This window comes from Drosophila arizonae, chromosome 2 (genome assembly GCF_054131065.1).
Source record: "Drosophila arizonae isolate 15081-1271.41 chromosome 2, UAZ_ARI_1.0, whole genome shotgun sequence".
Taxonomy (NCBI): Eukaryota; Metazoa; Arthropoda; class Insecta; order Diptera; family Drosophilidae; genus Drosophila; species Drosophila arizonae.
The window spans coordinates 14,518,361-14,544,769 of record NC_142922.1 but is presented as its reverse complement, the minus strand read 5'-3'; the positions used below and the strand labels follow the sequence as shown (position 1 = coordinate 14,544,769).

Genomic DNA, 26,409 nt, shown 5'->3' with positions numbered 1-26,409 from the left:
TTCTAGTGCTGTAAATCGTCATCAGATTTAAAAATAAGACGCGAAATGCTGATTTAATATAATTTTTTGCATCTTTGTAGCTGTACGATTTGCATAATTAAGTACACTTTGGTATGCAAATGTATGCTTTATTGAGCCTAAATTTGGTAAGTGGATATCTTGTAACGTTAGACTTGAAACTAATTTGCTCAGGCAACTGCGTCACTACCACCTGTTGCTTTTTTGCATTTAAATCCATAAATCAATGCACGAATGACCGAACAATGAAGAGTGCAACAAGCGCATATTTAAAAATAAAATACTACATCCAAAATACCTACTTATTTTTATATTCTGTGTTGTTGCTCTTTCAAGACAATTCGCTAATGTACTATGCGCTCTTTGTCTGAGCTCTTCGCTCACTGGGGCTACAAAAGTCGATTCAACCGTTAAAGTGACATCAGTTCTTCGGCGGTATTCTTTAGCACAACGTCTTGACGTGAGGCGCATGCGATCGGCAACGGAGTTTTCATTTACTATTGAGAATAAGCGCAATCTATTGATGCCAGTTATTGACAACTATTGCCCAATATTTTTTGCTGAGATAGGCAGCTGAGTTGCCTACACTCTTTCGTGTCTTAGTGTCTATGTGCTGCGCTTAACGGTAAACATATGTATATTTATATAATATTCGTTAAAATTCAAATGACGCTCTTAGCATATTTTGCATTTACAAAAATTAATGTGTGCGCATATTTTATAATATTTCTGCATGTGTGTATGTGCTTAATTTGTCTGTTGATATTCTGCCCGAATTCAAAATTATTTCTGTAGAAATATTTTGCAGCTGCCATCACATCCGCTTGTCATTGTTGTTAATGCGTTTTCATTGTTTCGATTTTTGGCAGCAACTATCGCAGTTTGTAAATAAACTAAATATTAAATATTAATGCAACCGTCAAGCTATGCATGTTGAGTGTTTGTGTGCCTTACAAGCTTGCGAATGCCATCGATCATGTGATATAACTTAGATAACAGTAAACAAATAACTATTATGAATTGTGTTAAATTATTAAGTGCTGGCACTCTCTGCTTGTCTCGTTGCAGCCGGTCTTCGTGTATTGAGTTCAATTAAAATAATTTAAAACGCATCGAGTCCAAAGATAGTGTATCCATACCTGTTACCAAGACCAAACCATGTCCGTCCTTGCCGCTGAGAAACGCGCCTCGTTTGCGCGCCGGGCCGAGAGTTTGGTGGAGAGGGTGAGAATTTTGAATACCATATATGAGGTAAATGGTATCAAGTGACCAAAATGCGTGAGATAAACCAATTTATTTTTGCTTTCTGCTCTATGCTGTTTATTTTAATTTGCAGTTTGTTAATTATACACGAGCTGCCCAATTATTGCGACCTCTACAATGAACTCTTACAATAACATTTCGCACTTTGATATGGCAAATTCAATTTCGTTTAGTGTATAAACTGAAATGCAATGCCTTCTCGCTGCTTTATATTTATGTACATGTATATATACTTCTATGTACATATAGTTGATATCAATACTTATTTGATTAGACGTTATGGGCGTGGGTGTAAGGCATTACGAATTTAGACTCGAGCAGACGTGCTTATTTGACTTGGCTCGCTGCCCTGGCTTTGGCATGCTCTGTCAATTAATCTCTTATATTATATGGCCAACCAAATAAACATTTAGATATACATATATTGTACATGTAGATATAATATATATGTGTTAGCACTTGGTTGCAATTTATTGCACTAACGATCAAGGACCCGACATGTTTACCAACAGGAAGTGTTTGCTTGGTTGTTGTTGTGTCTATTCGTTCCATTACGAAATGGATTGCCCTCTCAATTGACTCTTTGTTTCTTAATTACTCCAGGGCTATGTAATTTTGGCGCAACGTCAACGCCAATGACTGTGTGTTTTTCTCTAATAGCCAGAGATGTCGATGATTGTGCTCTGTTTTGGGGCACAAAAAAGTCGATGTACGCTTGGGCTAAAAATAAATCTCTCAAATTAAGCAGTTCACGAAATTGGCTTTATAATTTGCAAAGTGAATGCGTCTTTATCGGGCTGAGTAGCTCTCGCAGTGACATCAATTGAATGAAAACAGTGCAATAAATAGTTACATCGATGTATTTACATATCTATCCATATATGCATGCACACATACAAAGCTGTAGCATTAATTAAGCGGGCGAAGCAAACACAATCCATTTACGAACATACATATACATTCATACACATGCATACACACACACACAGTTGGCCGTTGACCGAACATATAATTTGTATTGTAGCAACAGCAATTTTAATTGAACGCCAAATGGTGTGTGTAATGCTTAGACAGACGAGGGCAGTTCTTATTGTTCCGATAGATATTAATTATTACAAATATTTAAAATTAAATGAAAAGAATATTAATACATATGAATGGAATAAAAATTATACAATTTTCCTTAGTTTTTCCTCGAATATTTCCTTAAACTATTTTTTCGAAGTATTTATCAAAAAGTTTCAGAGTAAAGAGTTTTCAGTAGAAGAATTCTGTCTTTACTGCTTCGCTGAACGATCATTAAACATTTTTACACAGTTGGCTTTTCTTTACTTTACTTTAATTCACTTCACTATACTGCATTGAACGACTGACCTCCATTAGGCCTGGGTGACTGAAGAAAAAGCTGCAGCTGCGACCCTATATATAGGCCGAATTTCACTCAAACTCTTAGTCGAGCTCAAATGTTAAGTCCGACGACAGCTAAGGATCGTAATAGTCGATCTTTAAGTGACCAATAGGAACAGACTCTGCTGCGTCAAGCATTTAGCTTCGTAGGAATCGTAGCAGTCGATCTCTAAGTGGCCAATGCTCTCTGCTCTCTGCTGCTGCAATTATTAGAGTTTCGTTTGACCTAATTACAAACATGAGACATGTTGCAGTATTAAGCAACATACATATAGAAAAATATATATCAAATGACAAATGATCTTCTGTAGCTCTTCTTCGTCCCTTGTTTACTAAGCAGAGAGACAGACGGATTGAGAGAGATATATATCCAGACTGACATACGAACAGAATATAGGATACAAACATGCTTTGATCATTACACTGCCGAATATTCTTGATAAATAGCCTATGTATATTGATGCATACATCTTTATAATGCATACATATTTATAATTCTTCTGATATATAAATCTCTTAAGGACTTGAACTTGTGCATAGTCTGCCTGGATGGGAATTGATATTCCCTCCCAGACCTATTATACCCTGAACCCATTGAAAATGGGAAATTAAGTCGTTAATTGTTGTCAACAATATAATAATAGCTCAGTTGCGATTATCAAAATCTCTAAAATAGCATTACATTAAATTCAACAACATAAATATTAAGAAACCCCAACGATTGAGGTTTACGATTAAATGGCGCTAATAGAAAATCAAGTATTATGCAAAAAGGTATCAATCAAGTTGCATTAACTGTGTTCAGATTTATTCGAACGTTGCTGGCGCTCTTATCAGGACACGATGATGGTAATGTCTTTATCGGTACTGGCATATTTTCCTTATCGAAAAAAGCGAAGCAAACAATGAAAAAGTGGGATGAGAAACCGAGGCATTTAGCCAAGCGAAAAGAAGAATGAGAGGAACAAAATAAATGAACGATAAAAAGCTAATAAAGTGCAACATAAATAAATGCGTGCGTAAACATTGTTTGAATACATCGAAAGAGAGAGTGAGTAAGAGAGGACGAGAGAGAAAGAGAGAGAGAGGGAGAGAGAGAGTGAGAGAGAGAGGGCGCCAGAGAGGGATAAAGAGATAAAGAAAGAGAAAGAGGGCTCGTAACTTGATTGCTTGCCAAAAAAATATTTGCAGCAAAGTCGGAGAGTTTGTACTTGAAATTTCTTTGCTCTTTTGTTTTTGGTTTGTATATACTTATACAAACATATATCCTTCGCTGTCCTGGCACGTGTGTTTGTATTGTCGCTGTTGCTTAAAGTGTCGTCTGTTGTTTTGCCGACTGCTTTTTTGCTTTTGTGTGACTGAGAATTTACCGTGCTTCTTTATAAGTAATTTCGTATAGAAAGCCAAGCGCTTGATTCTGTCCTGGGGTCACATTTAAAGCGCCCTCAGTTCAATTCATTCTGTTCTTGAGCATCTCGTTTTTAGGGAGTCTACTGATACTCGAGTATGTTTAGCCAGGATGATAGGTATTTTGCTTAAATTAAAACGAGGATTAAATTTCATGCGCAGCCGATATCAATCGTTGAGCCGAGTCTTGGACAAATTCCAAATATTTATATAAATAAACGCAAATTTATTTTGATTGAAATTCTATAAACAGAATTAAAAATTCAAATCAAATTATTTTATGCTGTGCGTGCCCTGCTTTATTTGCTCGTTTCCTGTGTTTACTGTGTCGGAAGTTTTTCTATTCTCATAGCAAAATAATGTGATTATGTGTTCAAATTTGAACTTGTCACACAATATTTGTTTTGGGTTTGCTTATAATTCATTTAAGCTGCATATTAATTTATAATCGCCTTGTTTGCAATGTTGTCAACAAATTATGTTCCAATTTTATTTGAGCTTTCGTTGCTATTGCCGCTGGCATCGTTAAAGCTCAAAAATCACGTAACAATGTGTGAATGAGAAAGTGGATTATACGAACACGTTGCGTATACGCCTTGTTGTTGGCCTTTTATTGCACAACATTTTTATCAGCTATGGTAATTAGCAGAGGCAACGAGTTAAGGCGCGAATGTAATTCCTTAATTTCAATTTAATTAAAGTAAAAGAGTGAAATAAAAAACGAAAGTGATTAATAGCAGAGGCGAGGGGTAAGGCAGATGAGGTACATTAAAGCTTATAAAAGTGAGACAGATAAAGAATTAAAAAAAAGAAAGAAAAAACAACAGAGGATGTCGATAATGAATAAAACGTAAATACTGTATATAAGAAGTAATTTAAAAATTGATTACACTACTTCTGCTGCTGTTGAAAGTAGTTTTAATTCCATCACCTTTAAATATAAATAAAATTCGACCCTCAGCTGTATCTTGGCTCTTCGATAGAAACGTACAGACATGGGCAAAGCTATCTACCTCGTTATCTTAACAAAGAAATTGCAGTAAGGTCAAGAGCGTTGCATTTTATTGCAATTCCTTTGCTTGATATAGCCCGTCATGATACGCTTGCTATGCGTACAGGGTATATAAAATGTGAAAACACAACCACACAACAATAACAACAACAGACGTCTGAGCACACAAATAAACAATATACTAACAGTAGCGACGTCAACTACAACAACAACAACAAATACAATGTCAGCTACAATTACCCAGGCAGGTGCGCAAAGCAAATAAACAAGAACAAGTGCAGGTGGAACAACTGCATAACAAACTACATAGAAAAGACGCGTTACTTAAGCGTTAGGGCGTTTTGTGGGCGTGTCAGAGGCGTGACAATAAGTAAACGCAACAAAAAGCCAACAAACAATGGCAAAAAAAAAGTTTTCCATGCGCTCAGTGCGGTGCATAGTCGAAGGCAGAAAAGCTGCCAAGCAATTGAAAAGCCCGTAAGCCTCTTGCCAAAGGCAGCCAGCTGTGTCAACGGGGGCGTGGCACAATGTCTGTACTCCCTGAATGGCTATGTAAATAAGGGCCAGATAATACAAAAGTGTTAAACAAAACCATTTGGAAGAAAAGAAAGCTGCCCAAGTTCAGCCAAATGAGATTGTGATTGAGTTTCGCTTGATTGACTCAAGTTGAACGCAAAACAAAAACAACTTAAAAGTAAGCGAACGATTAAGGATTTGATTAGCTTAAGGCGTAGCACTTGATGAGGCAAAGGTTGAGGAATGAGTTTGCTACGAAAAAACAACAAAGTGCTCTGAATAGGTTTGGGTACCAAGCTATGTATTTAAATAGGGAGAATATGGAGAAAGTTTATTTATTCTAACTGAACCGGTTTTTTTTTGTTTTTTGTTTGTTTTTTTTTTTTTTTTTTTTTTTTTTTTTTTTTCATTACAGAATATATAGAATTTTATTACAGCTCGTTAAAAAAGTTTTTCTATTTTATTAATATGAAATAGTTTTCTTTATGAAGACCCATGGCTTCCTTTACCTTGTCCCACGCAGATATAAAATAAATTTTAGTATTCTCTAATCAATCCTATTAAAAAAACATGAGCTGGCAAAAAATATGTAACGCTAAATATTCATATTAAAGTTTGCTGTCGTAATTTGAATTTTAACGAAGCCCAACCCATGGACTATGCCCCAGTGTCGCAGTTTTTATGCAGGTTTTTCCAACGACACTTTTTCTGCTGTGTCAGTGCGAAAAAGAAAACAAAAATGGTTTGAAAAAGAAAAACTCATCAGACTTATGGCCGTGCTCATTGACAACCGTGATATTCACGGGTGAACGTGAGCAGCATTTTACATTCACACATTCGCATTCGTATTCACTTCTTCATTATTTTCGCGCATTGTTTCACGGCTGGAGGATTCGTTTTTCTTGTTCTCTGTTTATTATTTATGTATATATATATTAAATATGCATATGTTGATAGTTGAACTATTTCGCCATCTAGCAAATGCATTTTTAGCATGCGACTGTCATTGTTGTGTTGCTCTGTGCCTGTGACAGACCCAGATCTGCGTGGGAGTGAAGGACGCTCTGCCTTTTTGCTGGCTTGACCTACGCCACGTAAATATCAAATGCGCATATTTTGTGCGACTCTTTGGCGGAAACGGCATTTGGGTGGCTTTCGCTGCTAGCTGGATAAATGAATGGCGATGGCGGTTTTCTTCTTTTTCTGTCAGCTGGCAAATTAGCGCATCAAAACAAAAAGGCGCTTAGAGCGGACAACAACAATGGCGACGGCCTGCGCCATAAAGAGACGGCAAAAACAATGCCTCTGAGAGCGAAAGCTAAAACAAAAGCAATCTTATATATAACACGCACACACACTCGCACAACACACACACACACACACACACACACACACACACACACACACACACACACACACACACACACACACACACACACACACACACACACACACATTTACAGTGCGTGGGTGTCGAAATGTGGATGGAGCTCGCAAGTAGGCAACGAAATTTCGCAATGTGCTTAAACACTTGGCGTGGGCGTCAACTGGTGTTGCCAGATAGTTAAATAATAATTTAAAGGCAAACATTACACTTTTAAATTTCTTGTTCTCCTTCAATCAGTTCTTACATTTTTTACCACAAAGTTTCTACAGAAATAAGACAAGACATATTCATATACATATTTAGTGCAATGAATTAAAATCAAACATAAAATATAGATGTATTATAGATAAACATTCATTTATACTAAAGATAACTGTGTTCTGATGTTCCTTCTCATTTATGGCAAACCATTAGTTTTGTTGCAAAACTATCTGGCAACGCCTTGGGAACGGACAGCCCACCTGCCGGCCTGACTGTCCTACAGCCCTACAGCGGCGCTCTGACACCGCCCCCACAACAAAATTTAATGCCTTATTTTGCGTCGCAACATCTTGGGATGTTGTACCATTACCATTACCCACACACGCACACACACAGACCCACAAATTCACACATACACACACCAGCATCAACGACAGCTACCATTACCATAACATCTTTTGGGCATTTTGTTTTGCTAGCAGCTTCGTAGCGGTCGCAGCGACGCTTCGTACCTGCCTCGTTGTCGTCGTCGTTGGCGCTTCGTGTCTCTTCCGGCGGCGTCATCGCATCCAAGCTGCGCTGATAAGGCGAATGCGGCAACAGCAGCAGCAGTCGTCGTCGAACGTTCGAATCGTTGAAATCGAAATACGCTTGCAGCGCCAGAGCTGCGGCCAGTTGAGAAAGAATCTGTTCATTTGGCGAATTCGCTGCCAACTGCGTCTGAGCGCCTGGTACAGGCAAATCCGAAAACGTTTGTGTGTTAGCCCCGTTGTTGTTCGTGTTTCGAAACAAGTGTGTTGTGAATTCCGATTGTAGGCTGACATGTCCAAGCCGGTTACACCCCAGCACCGAGCAGTGGGAGCTGCCGAGAAGATTAGCGTAAGTTATGGGCCCATTCGAGCAGCCAGCACAGTGACTGACTGCTACGGCTGCTGCCATCTGTGTGCTTAATTGTGTGTTAGCGATGCCATCTGCTCTGCCATATGCAATTTCTCGACCACCTGCAGTGGCAGACCGCCGAAACGTGACTACTACGTGACTTTGAGGTTCATCTGGGATGCTTTGGCGCGCATTTGTGATGCTCAACTTTAAGCCTGGGCTCAACTGCAGTCACACTCACGCGCACGCACGCTCATGCACGCTCACATGCAAAAGGCGACAAAAGTCCGCTCAAGCCAAATGACCTTGCATGCTCTTTGTGGGCCTGTACGTGTGCGTGCGTGTGTGTGTATGTGTTAGTCGCTTTGGTGTTTGCTGCGTGGTGCCTTTTGGTTGCTGTCATGTTTGCCCCTCAAAGGGCATAGCGTAATTTTTGTTGTGCGACTCATAAAAATTGCATAATTGTCGCTCTACATGCGTGTGTGTAACTATGTGTGTGTTCATGTGTGTGATTATAGCTGTATAACTGTTGTGTGCATTGTGTATGCCGTTGTGCGTCCATTACCGTTAACATAGTCATTTACGTGCCATTTGCGCTAGCATCTGGCAGTCCAAATAAATTGAGGTGCCTAAATGGCCAACGAGTATGGCTGCTGGCCGTTTATTAAGTTTCTTATTAACGGCCCGTCATAATTGTTGCAAGTAATCTCGCAGTGTTCAACTGGAATAGGAGACTGGGTAATTAGGCATAATACAAATTGATGATGCTGCATTTGTTTCATTGTCTCGTTGCGTACTAGGGATGCGGGCAGCAAAATTTAGCGTGGACTGCAAGAGGTTTTCCATGCTTTCATCCCGCTCTCTCTCTCTTTCTCTCTGAATTTAAGTTTTGAAATTTATCATACACATTTTGTATTCTATATAGATTTTTCCAATTTCTCTTCGGTTCTCTTCAGCTCTATTTAGCATATATCACTTCAGCCTTGCGTGAAGACTATTTGTCCACTTTAATGCCAGCCCCACTCAGCTCTTGCCCCACTTCCTGCCACATCCTGTTGTGTTAGCTTAGTCTGTGTTTAACTGAATCAGCAGCGAGAAAGTATGCAACGTATTTTTTTCTCTGTTGGCTTAACCAAGCGCAAACGCTGCATGCCCCGTGGCGTGTGCGTCCGCATTCAATTTCAATTCCAAATATGCTGACAACCCAAACTTATATCCGTTTGCCTCAGATAATAACATGCTACGAATTTCTCTTTTGCATGCTCCAATTTGCTCAGATTCCATTTATATCTGTTTTTTGCGTTTCTGTTTTCAGCTTGTTTCCTTTTTGCATTGTTTTCTCATTCCGTTGAGCTGTTGTTTTATTCAACTGCTGACTTTGACTCTTTTGTTCTTAGCCAACCGCGAAGAATGCAAAATTAATTAAGAAAAACTCCACGTTTGACCAAGAATTCCATTTTTTTCCCTCAATCACAATCAAAATGATTAATTCGAAATAAATGTATATGGACTAATATAAAATGCTTATTTGTATTCTATTTGGAAAACTCTTCAGCCCAATTCGATTTGCCTGAATAAATAAATAATATAATAATTTTGCTCTTATCAGTATATATATCTTTTGAGTAAATAGAAATATATAGCTTTTTAGTTTCGTACAACTTTCAAAAAATATAGGGCATCTGTAGAGTTATTTATTTTGCATCTCTGTTATATTTTTCATTTATTTTTTATGCGTTTCGTAGAATATGTGCACAGTGCCTCGGGTTGCTATATGTGTATACGTATATACATATATATTATATACGACTACACAAACAGACATACACATCAGTGTTGCCAATTCAGCCTGTTTCAGGCTGAAAATGAGTACGGGTGATATGAGTACCTTTACCAAGGTATAGCCAGAGATCGAGGCAGACTATGCACAAGCTCTAGTTCTTATCTAATAATTAAGGCATCTAATAATAATGAGGTAATCCAATTTAATTATATGTGTTTGTTCGTATGGTTGTCTGCACATCCGTCTCTCAGCCTGTCTCTCTGTCTGTCTAACAAAATCAAAGGGTGCAGAAGAGCTATAGAAGATCATTTATGGTCTATATGTATGAAGCTGTATTCATTTCGTATTTATATTTAAGTTAAACGAAGATATAACGATTGTAGTAGCAGAGAGCGTTCCCATTGGTCGCTTAGAGACCGACTGTAACGACTCTTACGACTCCTACGAAGCTAACGAAGCTAGAATGCTTGACACAGCAGAGAGCGTTCCCATTGGTCGCTTAGAGATCGACTGCAACGATGCCGACCTGACGTCGTGCTCAACATTTGAGCACGATTTAAGCATTGAGTGAATGTTGCCCTATATAAGGAGCAGCAGCTGAAGCATTATTTCAGTCGCCCAGTCCCGGTGGGGGTGAAACTTACAGTGTTGTAAAGTGAAGTAAAGTGAAGTTAAGTGAAGTAAAGTAAAGTGAAGTGAAGTGTATGATCGATCAGCTGAGCATTAAAGACTTATAGGAAATACTTGGAAAAAATACTAGCCTATATGTCTCGTTTGTCGGTTGTTTGCCAAAATTATTATTATATATATATTGCTTTAGCCACAATCGGAGCTCCAAAGATGGCAACACTGGTTCACATACACATACATACGCATATGAGCTACGCTCGCACACACATAATCAAATATCTTCCATTTACATGCGTCTCGTTATTGCAGCAGCAAGGTGGAGTGAGATAGAGAGAGAGAGAGAGAGAAAAGGAGAGAGAGAGAGAGAGATTGAAAGAAGAGTGTGTGTTTGGCAGAGAGAGGGACGTTGGGTAACATAATATATTTTCAGCCAATTTTTTGGTGTAATTTGTGGACTTACTCGGCAGCCAAATATGGTAGAGCGATCGGAGAGCAAGTTCTTTATGGCCCGGCCCGCCTTTTAATCAGGCATTTCACTTATTTGGCTGCCCTTTGAATTGTCTGTGGGGCATCAGTGGAGCAAGTTTATGGCCTTGTGCATTGAATAAACTTTCATTACATCAAATTGCCAAAGCAATCTAAAAAATGCCATGCCTTTCCAGCATGTGGGTGTGTGTGTATATATATGTATGTGTGTGTCTGGGTGTTATGCGAGACCTTCGCTTCAGAGAATTCTCTTTATTTGTACGTGTACAAATAGTTTTGCTGCTGAAATGAACCAAAGACAATTTCTTAGCTTTTATTTGCTTTAAGTCTTCAAAGTTGTTTTGTTTACTTATTTTTGTTTTACTTCTCAGCATTTGATATTCTTTGAACTCAAATCATAGCATTAATTGCATTTTTAATGAACTTTCTAGTTCCATTAGAGTTGTCCTCCCAATAAACATTACACATACGCAGCAAGACTTTCGAGAGGAGGACACAGCTGCTCCTTGCGTTGCTGCCCAACTCACGTCTCTGCTGCTGCTTTGTGGCATTTGCCAACAACATTGTGAATATTTTCATTTTAATGCCGACGTTAAACTTTGCCATTGGCAAAGTGTCAAAGTTTTCAAGGCAACGTAGCGCATACGCCGCATAAGACAAGCAACCTTACAGCCAACCAGCCAACCAGCCCTACAGCCTTTCAGCCATGTCATGCCATGCCTACAATCGTTCCCGTCCGACTGACAGCCTGGCTGTCTGCATGATGCTTAAAAAACTTAAATAACCTTTAATTGGTATTTTTTCTGTCTCTCTGTCTCTTTCTCTCTTGTAAAAACCCTACCTATTGCGGCTTCTAAACTTTGCCTCTATTTTCCGGGTCAAAAGTTTTGCCGTCACTTTTTCGTTGTGTGATTGACAAAAGTTTTATTTTTAAAGCATGCTACACGTACTTCTCTTATTCGCACGCCTTTTATTGCGCAGTACCCGAAATCCCGACAAGGATTCATATGCGCGTGTCGGAGCATATGAATACATATATCAGGTATTACGTGAGTTTGAACTTTGCGCGGCGTCGCCTATAATGCCATAAATCCTAATAGGATTTCCGAATCTCCAAGGCATAGCCGGCGAGGGATAATTTTCAATTAGCAGCTCGTTTGCGTGCCATTCTATGCCCGCCTCCATTATGGGCAGCTAAAGAGCGAGCGTTAATGAAGATGATGGCAAAGACTTTTAAGTTTAAGTTAATATCCGCCTGGGGTAGAGGGAGTGAAGTTTATGCGTTGCTGCCAATAACGGTTTAGTGATCTGCAGGCTGACAGTGTTAATGATGGCTTAAGTCACGCTCAGCTAAGTAGAAAACCAATTTTGCCGTGGACTTGAGGGGGGAGTACATTACGCAGCTCTGCTTGTGAACTGAAAGCTGATAATTTCAATGAGATTGAGCATTGCAAACGGTCAGGCAAATAAATCGACTCGGCTTACCTGAGCTCGTGTATGCAAATTTTGTATTATAATTCGACGAAATATTCCTTCACAAATATTAATGCAATTTGTCATTGAATTGTGAAAACATAAAATGCTCGCCAATGCGTGAATTATCATTAACAGCAGCCATTTTACATGCAGAAATTGCTTAAATTAATAATTAATTATCAGCCCTGATAGGTTTGTTTATTACATAAAGTGACATACAACCTAGGAGTCGATTGTAATTGAAGCTTTTATATGTTGGCTTAACATTTAAATTTAATTAAATTAGTTTCCATAAAATGAGATTAAAATTAAATTTAAATATAACTTTATTTACTTCTGTTCATTTACTTATTCACTTAATTATAAATATTTGAATTTAAATGAGTATTTCTGGTTTCAAGGTTGAGCGAATTCAACTCGCACTTGCCACGTGAAATTAGTATGTATGTAATTTCGATATGAAATGTGATTAATTTGTCAATATTAAACAGTGTTCTGCGTGCATTGCGCGAATTATTTATTGCCAAATAGCAGCCAATGGGCCAATTAGAGCTCTGCCAATCTGAAATGTGCTGCATCATGGCCACCACTTAAATATTAATCCCAACTAATGGCTGTCAGGCATTAATGAACTGAAATGTGCGAATTGCCATAAAAAACTTTAAATTCTATAAAATGTATGCACATTTCGTATATTATAATTTAATCGATTCCACGTTTCACAAATGGAAAACCAAACGAATGAAGTGAACAGCAAATATTGGTAATTATTGAATTTGCATTCTGCACACCTGAGGGACGCATCGGCAGGCATTTACGCAATGCTTTCAGCCATATCAAACGTGTAACATCAATTTGATGAGCAAACAGACACATCCGGCTGGATGTCTGCGTATTGGCAGGCGACACATGACAGCACTTAACCACACAAATATGAGTGCCTACACATGCACACACATGTACATGTGCAGCAGCTGAGAGACGGTTGCCCTGTGCATGTAGATGTGGAATGATACTATCCGAATGGGAGCGTAATGCCGGCAGAGACATCATATACTTCTCCAACTTTTATAAATGAAATAGTAAAGGCAAACTTTGTCGTTCGTTCTTCCCGGCACTTACTAAACAATTGTCACTGGTATTCAATTACAGGGTATCAAATACTCGACCATCTAACTTTGAGTTACACGACTTGTTTTATTTTTCCGGATGTGGCAAGCGCTTTGGGATATCAACGAGCCCAGAAGTGTGTCTCCCCACACAAGTATGTAGGCATCCTGTGTGTATATGTGTGTGTATGTCTGGGTCTGTGTTTGTGTCTATATGTGGTTATGAACCGAAAATCCATTTACGCTTGAATACATTTTGGTCATGATGAAGTGGACAAAAACGAACAAACTTTGGTGTTAGCCCTAAACAAACAAACAGCATTTGTTAGCTCAGCTAGTTAGACGGAGCAGCGAATACAAACAGGGACAGCAAGGGAGAGCAAACTGACGTTTAAATTATGAATGCAATAAATGTAACTTAATATAAGCTCAGGGATCTTGGACAGCTTTAAGCATTGAACTGCAGAAAATGTCCTTGACTGCATGGAACAGCCGCATAGAAACTTTTAACTAACCACTGTTATTTTTCCGTTGAGTTCCACTGGGCCATGCCTTGTTGAAGAGCTTGCAAACTATTTTCTATTCGCTTATCAATATCAATTTGCTGTCTCGAAATCAACAACTTTCTCCGTCAGTTTTCATAGCCAACAGAAAAGTTGCAGAGCTTATAAATTTGCGTGTCAAGCTGAAGGAAACTACAATTTCATTGTATTCAGCTTGGTCAAGGTAAAGTTTATGCAGCAGACAAAAGTATATATAGATATATATGTGTATATACTATATGTACATGTGTGTGAAGATATAATACCGATTGCATTTTCTTGTTCGAAAAAGTTTAGAGTCTCGTTTTTGGTTCGCTTGTTTTACTTGGGGATTTTTGTTCATTTTGAGCTGTCAACATGCAACAGCGGTTGCTGCTGCTGCAGTTGCAACAGTTGCTGGCGCTGCATATGCATAGACCTACAATATGCATATGCATCTGAGTCTCCATCTGCATCTGCATCAGCATCTGCCTCAGCATATGTTATGCTGCACCACTAAACGTTGCTCTTTGTTGCCGTTGCCGTTGCGATGCTTGAATGCCTGGTAAACATGCATAAAACTATATCACTTGCCCATGCGATATGGCTGCCGGCAATGTGGGCGGGGCAGCCCCACGCAGCCATAGTTGAGCCATTGCCCTTCAGCAAATATGCATATATATGCATATGTGTGTGTGAGTGTGTGTGTGTATGTATGTGTGTGTTGTGTACGTGTCAACTCATTGACCTCGTTGCTGATGGCTCGACTCTTCGCATCAAATACCTATGCAAGCTGTATGGCTGGCATGCTTAGCAATTTTTTTCCTATTTTTCTCCGTTTCCCTGTGAGCTTTGCCATAGCTCGTTTCCTGCCTACAGCAGCTCGCGCAGCCCTTTTCGCCTTTTGATTCTGTCGTGATTCTGCATCATTACCGGAGCAAGGCCCGACATTTAAATGTCGTAATCGGATAGCTCGACCTCCCTGCTCATGTCATGTGAGTCGACAACGTGGTCAGGTTTCTGATTTAACTGGCAGCTATCTGACCGGAGGAGATTTCTGTCATGTAATGCATTACGAGCGCTTCGGGTATATACGTATATGTAAACATAGTAAAACCTCAGAGTGAGGTTAAATTGGATGTAACCTCGTGCCCCAAATATAGACGAAACTGTATTGGCCAAAGATAAAATTGATGATACAATTGTAGGTAAATTACTGTAATTATTTGAGATGTTTAGCTCTAAGGGACATCAAGGAGAGCGGGGGTGGGGCATATAATTATACTTATTCACGATGTGAAAGGTTGATTTTCTTCAATGAACATTTTCCTCCCCAGACACCAGTCGGTCTGTTTGTCCATCTTGTTCCAGTTGAGGGCTATATGCAAAGTACTTCTATCGAGTATTCCTAACACATAAGGACACTGAATAGTTCAATTTGCTTTGAATCTGTTACTCAGTATAGTAAATTATTCTGGCAATGCAGCGAGCTGAAAGCTTTCCCACACCTACGCTCGATGCGTGGCATGCCCCAATTAAGGATGCTTTCGGGATTTAATGAAGCGTATGTCAATTAAGCGCGTTCTCGTTGAATTAAAAAACTCGTGTATCTCAATTGAATGAAGCACAAGTGCAAGGCCAACAATTTCAAAGCATTGACCCATTGAAAAGTCAATTAAAATGCGCGCCCTACAGCAATGGGAATAAATGTTAACAAGCATTCCAAATTGTTTTTTATATTCCAAGCAGAAGGAAATATAAATCAAACGATTGAGCCAAGTGCTGTGCTATTCTGTTGTTGTAATTGATTGATGGGAATGTTTAGTTGAGAAAAGCAATAGAGACCAGATGTCTCGGGCAAAGCCAAGTGAGAAATTGCAATTCGAAATCACAGTCGCACACGGAAAACAAAAGGTCGGGCGACACCTCATTATGTCTCACACGCCAGCAAAAACTTTGCACATTACGTATACGACATGTGCGGTTGAGCTGGTGCATAAAAAAACTTCTTCACTCCAGTGCGATAGCCACTCAGCAGCCACAACATCAATCAATCAAGCAATGCGTCAACCCCAACGATAACAACTGACGTCGTATTGACGTCTCGTGCCGTTTCGTGACGCAGCCAAGTTGGGGGCGACATTGGCAGGTCGTAAAGTGCAGTCAGTCGAGCGGCAGGTGCTCGCACATCAGAGCTCTGCACAATTTACTGTCAATTTCATTATTTATAAACGTTTTTTATGGCATTATCGAGCGGATGGGCATGCTTTATCTGAGCTTGATGCTGTGTCGTAAGATTTTGCTGATCTCCAGACTAAACATTAGTTGTGCGCTTTACTTGTATATGTGCTCGCAGCATTGTGTAGTAGGTGTTATAGCAAGGAGCACTCACGGTTAAATAAAAAGAAATGATGTGATTGAGGCTATAGCAGGCAGCTTGGTTATATGTATTATAAAAAAAGCATTGTATTATAGCAAACAGCTTTCGTTATGTAGTATAAATACATATTTTTCATTTTAATAAGTGATCAATAAGCTTAAGAGCAAGTATTGTTATCATTATTAATTTTTTCATTACTTTTGAATGAAAATACATTTTATTTTCAAAGCAAAAAAAGTCCATATCTAAATCAGACAAATAACATAAGAAGCTAGCATAGTCATAGTAGTAGTAGTAATAGTAGGAATATTGTGTCATAGCATTTAGCTTCTGAATTGTTTGCTCTGCATCTTAAAGTACCCGGAGCACCTTCTTCTTCTTCTTCTCGCGTCTGAAACGGCCAATTAACTGCAATTGATTTGTGACGACAATGCGCGCAGTTTCCATGTTTTGCTTTGTTGATACAACAATAACTCTTGGCTGGCGTTGCGGGCCTCGTCCCAAACGTCATTCGCAGCAGCAGTAATTCCATTTCGAGCTGCATAGTCAACGACAATATTTGTGTTGTTTTGTTTGTTTGTCTAGCTCCCGGCGCTCTCGTCTGCCCGTGCCCCAAGGGCGTGGCATGGCAGTGGCATTACGCACAATGCTTTTTATGTTAACGTTCAGTTGCATTAAGCCAGCATCTGAGCCTGACTTTATGGGCGCCCTGGGCTCTGGTTTTTTTATTGGCCACCAGGCCGAACAATTATGCAAATTTATTGCGGTAGTCTCGCTAGCGCCATGTAGATACATGTTTTATTTATGTTTTTAATTTGCAAAACGCAGCTTTTTTTATTGGCATTCGGCGAACAGGATGTGCAGCAGCAGCCCTGTGGCTCGGTTTACCTCTGCATTTTATAGCAAGTCCATCTATTTTTATACCATGTCCATGGATAGTTCTGCATGGGCAGGCTATTAAAAGTTGATGATGCTGCATTTGCATTTCCATTTGTTTACCTACCTCACTGTCTACTTGCTTGCTCTACACAAATACACTTTGGACCACATTAAGGAGCTTGGGCAAATTGTGCGGGGCCAAAACATATTGGACTAGAGAGACCCTAGAAACGAGTGATAGCTACAATGCTCTTTGCCCTGGTCTTTTGACACTTTTATAGTTTCACTCAATTTCAATAAGTGCTTGGCGGCCAAGACTGTGGTCTCTGCCCCTCACTGTCTCTCTCTGTGGGCTGGATATCAATGTGTAAAGGACTCGACGTCCAGTTCAAGGTGTGGCCCTGGTGTATTTGTTTGCCTCCAGCTTAAGTAATTTATAAATTACGATCTCCATCAGTCGAGCTTAAGTGCGAAGTTCTATCGACTATAAATTGTTGGTTGCAATTCCCAGACAAGTTTGCTTCGGCTATAATTTTCCAACTTGTATATAATTTCATTTAAGCCGTTAATGACGAATTAGTAACTAGTTGACGCTTGCAGTTAGCGAGTTCACATAGAGGAATAAAAAGTTCGTTCGCAACGCGCTTTTCTAATGAACCTAATTTGGTTAGTTAGTTGTTGGTTTTTCCGCCGCTGCACAATTTCCGTTGCCTACTTCAAAGCGTCGGTGGCATGCGTTGAACTTTTTACTGAATGGCTCAACTCTCATATTAAAATGCGCTTTACGCGTTCCCCGAATTCATTTTGTAATTAGAATTTACCATTTTGCATTTGATAAGAGTTAAGAGAAAGTGAAGTGCATATACTCCACTCATGTATGGTTTATCGGATAAATTCTGCTTATAAACATATCGTAAATATAATTCAGATAAGCATAATATTGTAAAATATATAGACTCTTGAAATTCCTAATAAATCAGTTTTTTACTTTACCTTGTATATGAAATTTTGTAAAAAAAACACACGAAAATCCTTAACTATAAAAAGTAATATCTCAGTTGTAAAGCAATTGGCTAATACCTGTAAATTATGAAATTACTTAGAGCATTTAGACTTCAGTCTCTTTTGATTCCCAAGCTAAGGATAATATTATCTAGCCAGGGTATTTGGGGTTCAGTCTCCTCTGACCCGGATCTCACTTGCTTCTTTGGTCATTTCATGCCAGTCATATTTCACGCATGAGCTTGTTTTAATGGCAACGTGAATCTGATTTTGCCTTTTAGTTTGCTTTTACGTTCTGCTTTGAATGATTTTGCTTAACGCATTAACAAAGCAGCGCATTATTCAATTCCCATTTGATTCTCTACTTTCTGTTTTCTCTTTTTCGGCGTGCAGAAATACAATATCAGCACGGAGAAATGCGGCGATTTGACTGTTATTGTGCAGGTAAATTTTAAATAAATGTATTATAAATAAGTGCAGTTGATTAATAGCTTTTCATTCGCAGGGCGATCTGTCGCAGCAGGAGAAACGCGCTGTCTTCATAACCGTGCACGATCTGGGCTGCAATCGTACGTAGTTCGCAAGAGGATACAAATTATTTAGATTTGACTGCACTTACTTACCGCATGTGGCAGATAATTCGTTTCAGGAATTTGTGAGCAGTCCATGCATGACGGAAATCAAGGAGCGCTCTTGCTTCATACACGTCGATGTGCCCGGCCATGCCGACAATGCGGATGCTCTGCCCGACAATTTCCCCTTCCCGTCGCTGCAGGCGCTGGGCGAAGATTTGGTAACGGTGCTCGATTACCTACATGTGAAATATGTAATTGGTCTAGGCGAGGGGGCTGGCGCCAACGTGCTCGCCCGTTTCGGTCTCGCCCATCCCAGCCGGGCCTTGGGCCTTATCCTGATCAATGCCACGGGCAGTGCTGCAAGTGTCTTGCAGTCCTTCAAGAGTAAGGTGCGGGTTCTTGTCTGTGCCCTCGCTTCGATTGGCAATTAATTTATGTCATGCCCTTTCGCATTTACAGTTCATTAGCTGGAAAAGCGACGAGGTGGCCCAGTCGGCTGAAAGCTTTCTAATGTATCACAAATTTGGACATGTAAGTAATCGTTCTTGCAATTGCCACACACTTGCACTAAGTGTGTCCCTATATGTGTGTGTATTCAGTATGGGTATATATACGTGAGTGTGTGTGTGTGCGTGTGCGTGTGCGTGACTGTGTCTGTCGTGGTTAATTGATATCTGTCTCTTTCTTATGTTGTATTTACTTTATATTATTTTTTGTCTATTTTATGTTGTGAACTGTTTTACTTGGCACTGCAGGTCATGGAGGTAAACAGTCTTACAGTGTACTTAAACCCCAGTCTTTCTCAGCTCTCCTTAGTAGCTACTCATCTGAGATACTGCTCTCTTTATTGCTTAGATTTAAAAATTTAGTCTCCAACTATTTCAGCTTTATACAAATTCGCTCAAAAATCTATCTGCTGTAGGTTTTCTGACAACGCATGTGTATTAATGTTTGTTTCCTTTTTATTTTTTTTATTATTTCTCTTTTAGACCACGGTACGTAGGTCCTCAATCAAGAAATCGGCCAATATGAAAAAAAATCCAAATTCTTATATACATTTACTATATATATTTTTATAGTCCATCATATATGCTTGCATGCTTTCTTGTTTTGCATGGCTTGAGTTTTGTAGCTGTCAGCTTTCTGTTGTAGCGTGCCGCCGCCAGGTTAAATATTTTCTAATGCAAACGTTCTGCTTATCCCCACTGCACAACAAAAATTAAACCATATGAATCATAACAAATTAAACACATAGCAAATTGTTGGCGAGAATCCAGATAAGGACAAGATCGTATCCGAATATCAGAAGCGTTTGCATCGCTCATTGAACAGCAAGAACGTCGGCCTCTATGTCAAGGCGTTCATGAAGTATGTGAACACAAATATTGAAGCTTATTGATTATTGTACGCTTAATCAATGTTTACAATTCGCAGTCGAAAGGATCTGACACTGAAAGGTTGCAAAGTCGATGTCATTTTGATTACGGGCATGCTCAGTCCGTATGCCTCGATGGTGGAGAAGTTGCATCGCGACGTGGAGAAAGAGCGCGTAACCATTCTGAAAATCGAACGCGCTGGCGACGTATTGGCCGATGCTGTAAGTTACACATAGACCATTTAATAGAAAAATAACATTATGTCCCACCATACTATTGCAGCCTTCTAAGGTGGCTCAATCGATACTATTGTTCTGCAAGGGCCAAGGATTGCTGACATCGATCGTGATGCCGGGTGTGGATCGCGGCCGCTCCTTCTCTACTGCCAGCTCTGGTTCCTTCGAGCGTCGTCTGTCGCGTGGCGTTTCCATGGAGGACTACGACAAGCCCAACATACGCCGCCTAAGCATCATGAACAGTGAGTCGCCCAAAAAGGAGTAATCCCCAAACCAAACACTGTTACACACAAGCGAGAGGGCATCAGCAACAGATCTAACGTATCGTCGTGTAACTATGTTTAACATTACGCATATTTAAATTAATTACTTAACTTAGTAAGTGAAAGTGTTAACTTTTGTCAAATTTAGAGGCCAAACAATCATTACATGATGCAATCGTATTACCTTTTAGCCAATTGAGCAACATGAATTTTAAGCCACATTTTAATTAGTAAATGTTTTAATTAACAAAAATATTGAAAAACTTATATAAAATAAAAAAAACTTGAAATAATTAAAATGAAATAATTCCTCAAAAGGCAAAAGTTTAGTATTATGTAATCCCAATGTCCCACCTGTGCAACCAAATGTGTAACGGATCATATCTCTCTAAACTCGAAGAATTCGCCAAAAATGTTTAATACACACATATAAATACACAGACACATACACATGAGTACAAGCAATCACCTATTGTAATACCTCCGATTAGTATCGTACCTAAAAAATGATAAACTCAAATGAGAAAAACTACAGCACTCCCAGATTTTAAAATTGTTTTCACAATTTTCGAAACATGTATTTTCAGCCAGTCAACAAATACTTTTTAAATAACGAACAAGAAGTATATATTTATATACACAATTGATATATAGTGTAAGTTCAAAGCACCACAGCATTATGCTGCTTATCGAAGGTATTTATGAATCAAATCGGGCACCGAAAGTAATAAATATATTTAATGTGTTTAATGAAATTAATAAAGCAATGAAAAGCAAAACATGAAAACAGAAAACAAAAGAGAATAGAGGATAGAAAATTATTGTAGCTACGCTTGTAGAGATTTTGCGAAGCAATATTGGCTTTTTAGTGTGATGCAAATGCTTTAGACATCAAAATCAAAAATAATTCACGCACTTTAATATATGATGTAGCAATCATAAAACAATAAAGTTCAAAGTTCAAAACAACTCAAGGTTCTAAATCTACTTTCTCTTCATTTTAATAAAATATAGTCGGCGGTGTTGTTTTTTAATGGAAATATCCAATGGCACCTTTTATTGCGGTTGCACCATTTTGAAAAATATATATTTCGATATTTATCGAAAATCTTAATCAACTCGGCGGGTAACCGACTCGTATGATTCAGCAACATGTTGCTACTAAATTTCATAGAGCAACAAATTCATTACAAAAACACGTAAATCTCATGTACACGGTCACACTGACAGCCAGAGCTGCCACATCGGTGTATTTTTTGCAGCTCATTTAATAAGAAATAAAACAATTGCAACACAAAATGTTATAAAAAACAAAAAGAACTAAAATCAATTAATTTTACAGTAGGGAGATCGTTCTCGGCTAACTTTATAATAAATCACATCTGTATGGACGCGCCGCCGCCAACAAAGCCACCCAGAGGCGTTAAATATGGAAAGGATGAGGTACATTTATTCAAGACATCGATAAAAAAAAGTATATGGACATTAATATGATCATCAAAACTGAGCATAATGTGGAGTAAATATTTCAAGAGCTATACCAAGAACACGGTGCAACCTAGTTTTGCCCATAATACCGCTTGGCATTACCAAGCCGATGACGACACCTCTGATGCGGACTCATAATGTGGTTGTTGTTGTGTTTTTGTTGGTGTTGTTGTGTGGCTGCTTTTGTTGTTTTACGCCCTTTTTCAAATATGAGAATAACGAATTCGTGAAATGTAATTTTGCTGGTCGTGTGCGCTTTTTTCATTTGTATTTGGCATTTCAGTCCGCCGGCTGTGGCTTTCTCGTCAACGTCATCAAATCGCTGGGCTTCAGCGAGACGACCGAGGAGCGTCAAAAGGAGAAGGATAAAATCGAACAAGAATTCAAACGATCGGATCTGCGATTAAACGAACTCGTCTCACGCCATGACCAACAGCTTACCCAAGTACTGCCACTATTCAGCCAAGTGTCCACCGAGGTGACTGCCAGTCGTGAGCGCATCCACGCGGTCAAAGAGAATCTGGGCGCCTGCAAGCGGCTTCTGCAATGCCGTCGCGATGAGCTTAAAAAGATGTGGACGGATGCAGTACAGCACAAGTATGTGCTTGAGATGCTGGAGCAGATGTAAGTAACAAATATTTCAGTCATATTCGATTTTCACAATTCATTTTGCTTTGCAGCCAAGAGCTACGAAAAGTGCCTCAACGTGTGGTCAGCTTTACGGCGAAGCGGCAGTATTTGCATGCCAGCAAAGCGCTTACCGATGCTTTAGCCACGCTCAGTGGCCCGTTGTCGGGCGTCGAGGGATTGGCAGATCTTCGTACCGATTTGCAAACGCGCCGGCAACAACTCTATCAGCGGCTACACGAGGAGCTGGTTACGCAAGTGTATAAGAACTCCGCTAATGAGGCGTTCCAGCGCAGTAACTCCAGCCGCCTAAATTCCAGTTTTACGCGTGGCATTGGCGCCCGTCGCTCCACGGATCGAATTGAGGCCAATGCCCGCGTGCGCAAAGCATTGAGCGAAATGGCACAGGGCTTTGATCTGGACAAGGCGGAGATCATAGAGGATGCGGATCTGATCGATCCAGAACTGAGCATGAATTACTTTATTGCCATTATTGTGGAATGTTTTGGTATGCTGCACAAGGTGCCCGATTCGCTGGAAACACTGCGAGTCCAAATTCAAACAGAGCTGCTTAATGTGGTGCGACACACGACACATCAATTGGCGGCTGATGGTGCATTACAGGGTAGTGCAGGAGATAGCAATCCGTTGCTTAGCCTGCTGGATGTCATATTCAAGCAGTTCAAAGCTATTGCCAAGACGCATACGCTGCTGCTGAAGAACTACCTGGCCGTTGGTCAAAAGTATGCGGTCGTGGGGCCGCAGCCCTACGACCTGACGGACTTTTGGGCGCAAGCTCAGTCAGTGGTATGTGTCATTATATGCCACACATATATACAGTACGCTTGTATTTCATATATAATTTACTTTACAGCTGCAACTGTTGCTCACGGACTATTTGGATATACAAAACGCATCGGCAGATGAGGGCGCGCAAACGGGCTTTGTGGAACCCATAAACAATATTAACTCCTATTTCCTAAGGCGTAAAGTTCCAAGGTTAGTAGTGACTGATTTAATTAGTAAAAAAGTATTGTAAATGATTGTTTCTCTTCTTATTTGCCAGCACGAAAAAAGCCATGTTCAAGTTTGACAAATCCTCGCACATAGCCGGAAATGTTGGCAACAGCAGCAACAGAAGTACTCAGGAGCCTTTCAAGGAGCATCGACGCAATGCCTCGGATGCTTCAGTTGATGATAATTTAGGTGTCAATCATCTAGGCAGCGGCAAAGGATCTATGACAGGTCTGCTGCCGCATGAGAAGAAACAGCGAGAAAAGCTGTTAATATGTACGCCCGATCAGAATGTGATCACCAAAGTGTATTTGCCATTAATGGGCTACATACAGGAGATTGAGAACTTCATGAAGTGTAAGCCAGGGTAAGCTATTCAATCATAATCTATCCAGTCTAAAAGCTCATTTATTAATGTTACATTTAATAGGCAACCTTGCAGTCTGCACGATTTCGTGGATAATTATATAAAGGATACATTCCTATCAAAGGGTCATAATCGAAACTTGCAGTTGACTATCGAGTCGCTGTCCAAGAATCAGGACGCCTGGCGAGCCATTGTAACGCCCGAGGAAATGAAAGCTCTAAATCTAAGTCGACCCCTACTGCAGTCCACCGTCATGGTGGAACGTCGTCTGGTTGAGACCAAAAATTTAATTCAAGATTTGCCCTGCTACTCGGAAGAGCTGCTAAAGATGGTGTGTGCGCTGCTCAAGGCGTATCGCGAAATATGCCAGACAGCCTACAGGGGCATTGTGCAGCCGGATTCAGAAGATAAGCGCATATATAGTGTTGCTTGGCTAAAGGATGAGGACATAAGTCGTTTCCTAAAGTAAGATTTTTATCATTGGGCTTACAAAGCATGAAGTACATTGTTACCTTTTGTTGCAGAACTCTGCCCAATTGGACGGATTTGAAGACCTCAAGTCAACGCGCAAGGCACACGCGTAAACTGCAACGTGGCAACTTTGAACCGTCTGAGGAGGAAAGTCCACTCCAGGTCCAGCAACGCAATATCCGTGAGGCCGAAATGCTGACAAGCAATTTAGGTGAAGGCGGCATAACGCAGCAGGAAATTCTGGCTGACATAAGCGTCCTTAAGGAGTTAGCCATATTGCAGGAGAGCATGGAATGGTTTTCGTGCCGTGTCTCAGAGTTTGCCAATGAACTGAGGCGTCCATTGGTCAATGGCATGACCACAGCAACGCCCGAATGTGCGGCAAATGTGGCCATCAAGGATGGCACCATCAAGGTGATGACTAATTTGGCATTGGAATTCGATGAACTCGCAAACACGTGTCTGTTAGTACTGCATCTGGAGGTTCGAGTGCAATGCTTCCACTATTTGCGATCCAAGACGAGCGTCAGAACCAATAGCTATGTGGGATCCAAGGATGATATACTGGAACCAGATCGTCAAGTCCTGGTACTAACGAAACGTTTGTCCGAAATGGATGAAGCATTCAGCGCCACTCTGCACCCACGCAAAACAAGGGTAATTCTAATGAGCATACAGCAAACGGCTGTCTTTCTCAACCATTTTTTCTTTCCAGTACATTTTCGAGGGATTGGCTCACCTAGCAGCGCGCATTCTTATACAGGCTTCCAACTACTTGGAGAACATCGATCAGATTACAGTGCAACGCATGTGTCGCAATTCGATTGCATTGCAGCAAACGCTAAGCAACATTACGGCATCTAGGGAAATTGCCTTGGATCAGGCCAAACATTTCTATGAGCTGCTCTGCATGCAACCAGATGTAAGAGCATCCGTAGTGATTATATAGATAAAGTCTTAATGTTCATTTTTATTTATAGGAAATACTAAATGCGTTGCTAGAACGCGGCACACAATTCTCAGAGATGCAATTGCTGAATGCATTGCAATTATCCTGCAAAGCATGTGGGATAACTGACGTCAATTCATTGGCTAGCTATCAGCAAAAACTATCCGATATATTGGGCGCAAAGCCCTCCAAGGGTGTTGTTGTATAATAGACAAAGTTTTCTTTTTTATATACTTGCGCCTTGTTTGCCCACTCACACATATAACAATAATAATTTTTAATGTGTAAGTGCAAAGAGTATGCCTAGTGTTAAGTCCAAATTGATTATAAATGTTTTGAACATGTTGGTATGCACTTGGTGTTGCGATGTAGTCCTTTATATACTTATATTCTAAAGTTCATGAACAATATTGTAATATGGCTTATACGCAATAAAATGCAAATGTTACAACGAAGTTTTAAGTTACAAATGCAAATCGGCAAAACAAGTTAACACCTGCTTGGGTCTAGTTACATTTAACATTGGCAGAAGAGCTCTGTTAACTCAACATAAACAGAACATCAAGTGTTAAAGATACACTTAACATTGCGGCTAAATGGGATTTAAAGTAAAATTTACGTAGTTTAAATGTAATTCATTTAGTATTGGTTGACGAATTGTTTTATAGTAGCTTAAATGTATTTGCA

At 39.8% G+C, this 26,409-nt stretch overlaps 1 protein-coding gene across 6 annotated transcripts; it reads left to right on the top strand.

Moving 5' to 3' along the window:
• Nucleotides 1–5: 5 nt before the first annotated feature.
• Nucleotides 6–26,177, top strand: LOC108621174 (exocyst complex component 4). 6 transcript variants are annotated; one of them, XM_089464300.1, is made up of 19 exons: nt 6–146; nt 355–643; nt 1,087–1,269; nt 18,750–18,800; nt 18,862–18,925; nt 18,992–19,320; nt 19,391–19,462; nt 20,187–20,299; nt 20,366–20,528; nt 20,590–20,785; nt 22,149–22,249; nt 22,578–22,918; nt 22,975–23,728; nt 23,796–23,920; nt 23,988–24,302; nt 24,366–24,767; nt 24,827–25,430; nt 25,489–25,695; nt 25,754–26,177. In XM_089464300.1, the coding sequence occupies exons 3-19, from the start codon at nt 1,177–1,179 to the stop codon at nt 25,928–25,930; spliced, it is 4,107 nt and encodes a 1,368-aa protein (XP_089320426.1). In that variant the 5' UTR covers nt 6–146; nt 355–643; nt 1,087–1,176; the 3' UTR covers nt 25,931–26,177. The 6 variants fall into 6 exon arrangements, with proteins under 6 accessions (XP_089320426.1, XP_089320410.1, XP_017873838.1 ...); XM_089464284.1 differs by lacking the exons at nt 355–643; nt 22,149–22,249; nt 22,578–22,918; ... (5 more) ...; nt 25,489–25,695; nt 25,754–26,177 and having other exon boundaries at nt 127–146; nt 20,590–21,775; XM_018018349.2 differs by lacking the exons at nt 6–146; nt 22,149–22,249; nt 22,578–22,918; ... (5 more) ...; nt 25,489–25,695; nt 25,754–26,177 and having other exon boundaries at nt 360–643; nt 1,087–1,242; nt 20,590–21,775.
• The last annotated feature ends 232 nt before the right edge of the window (nt 26,178–26,409 follow it).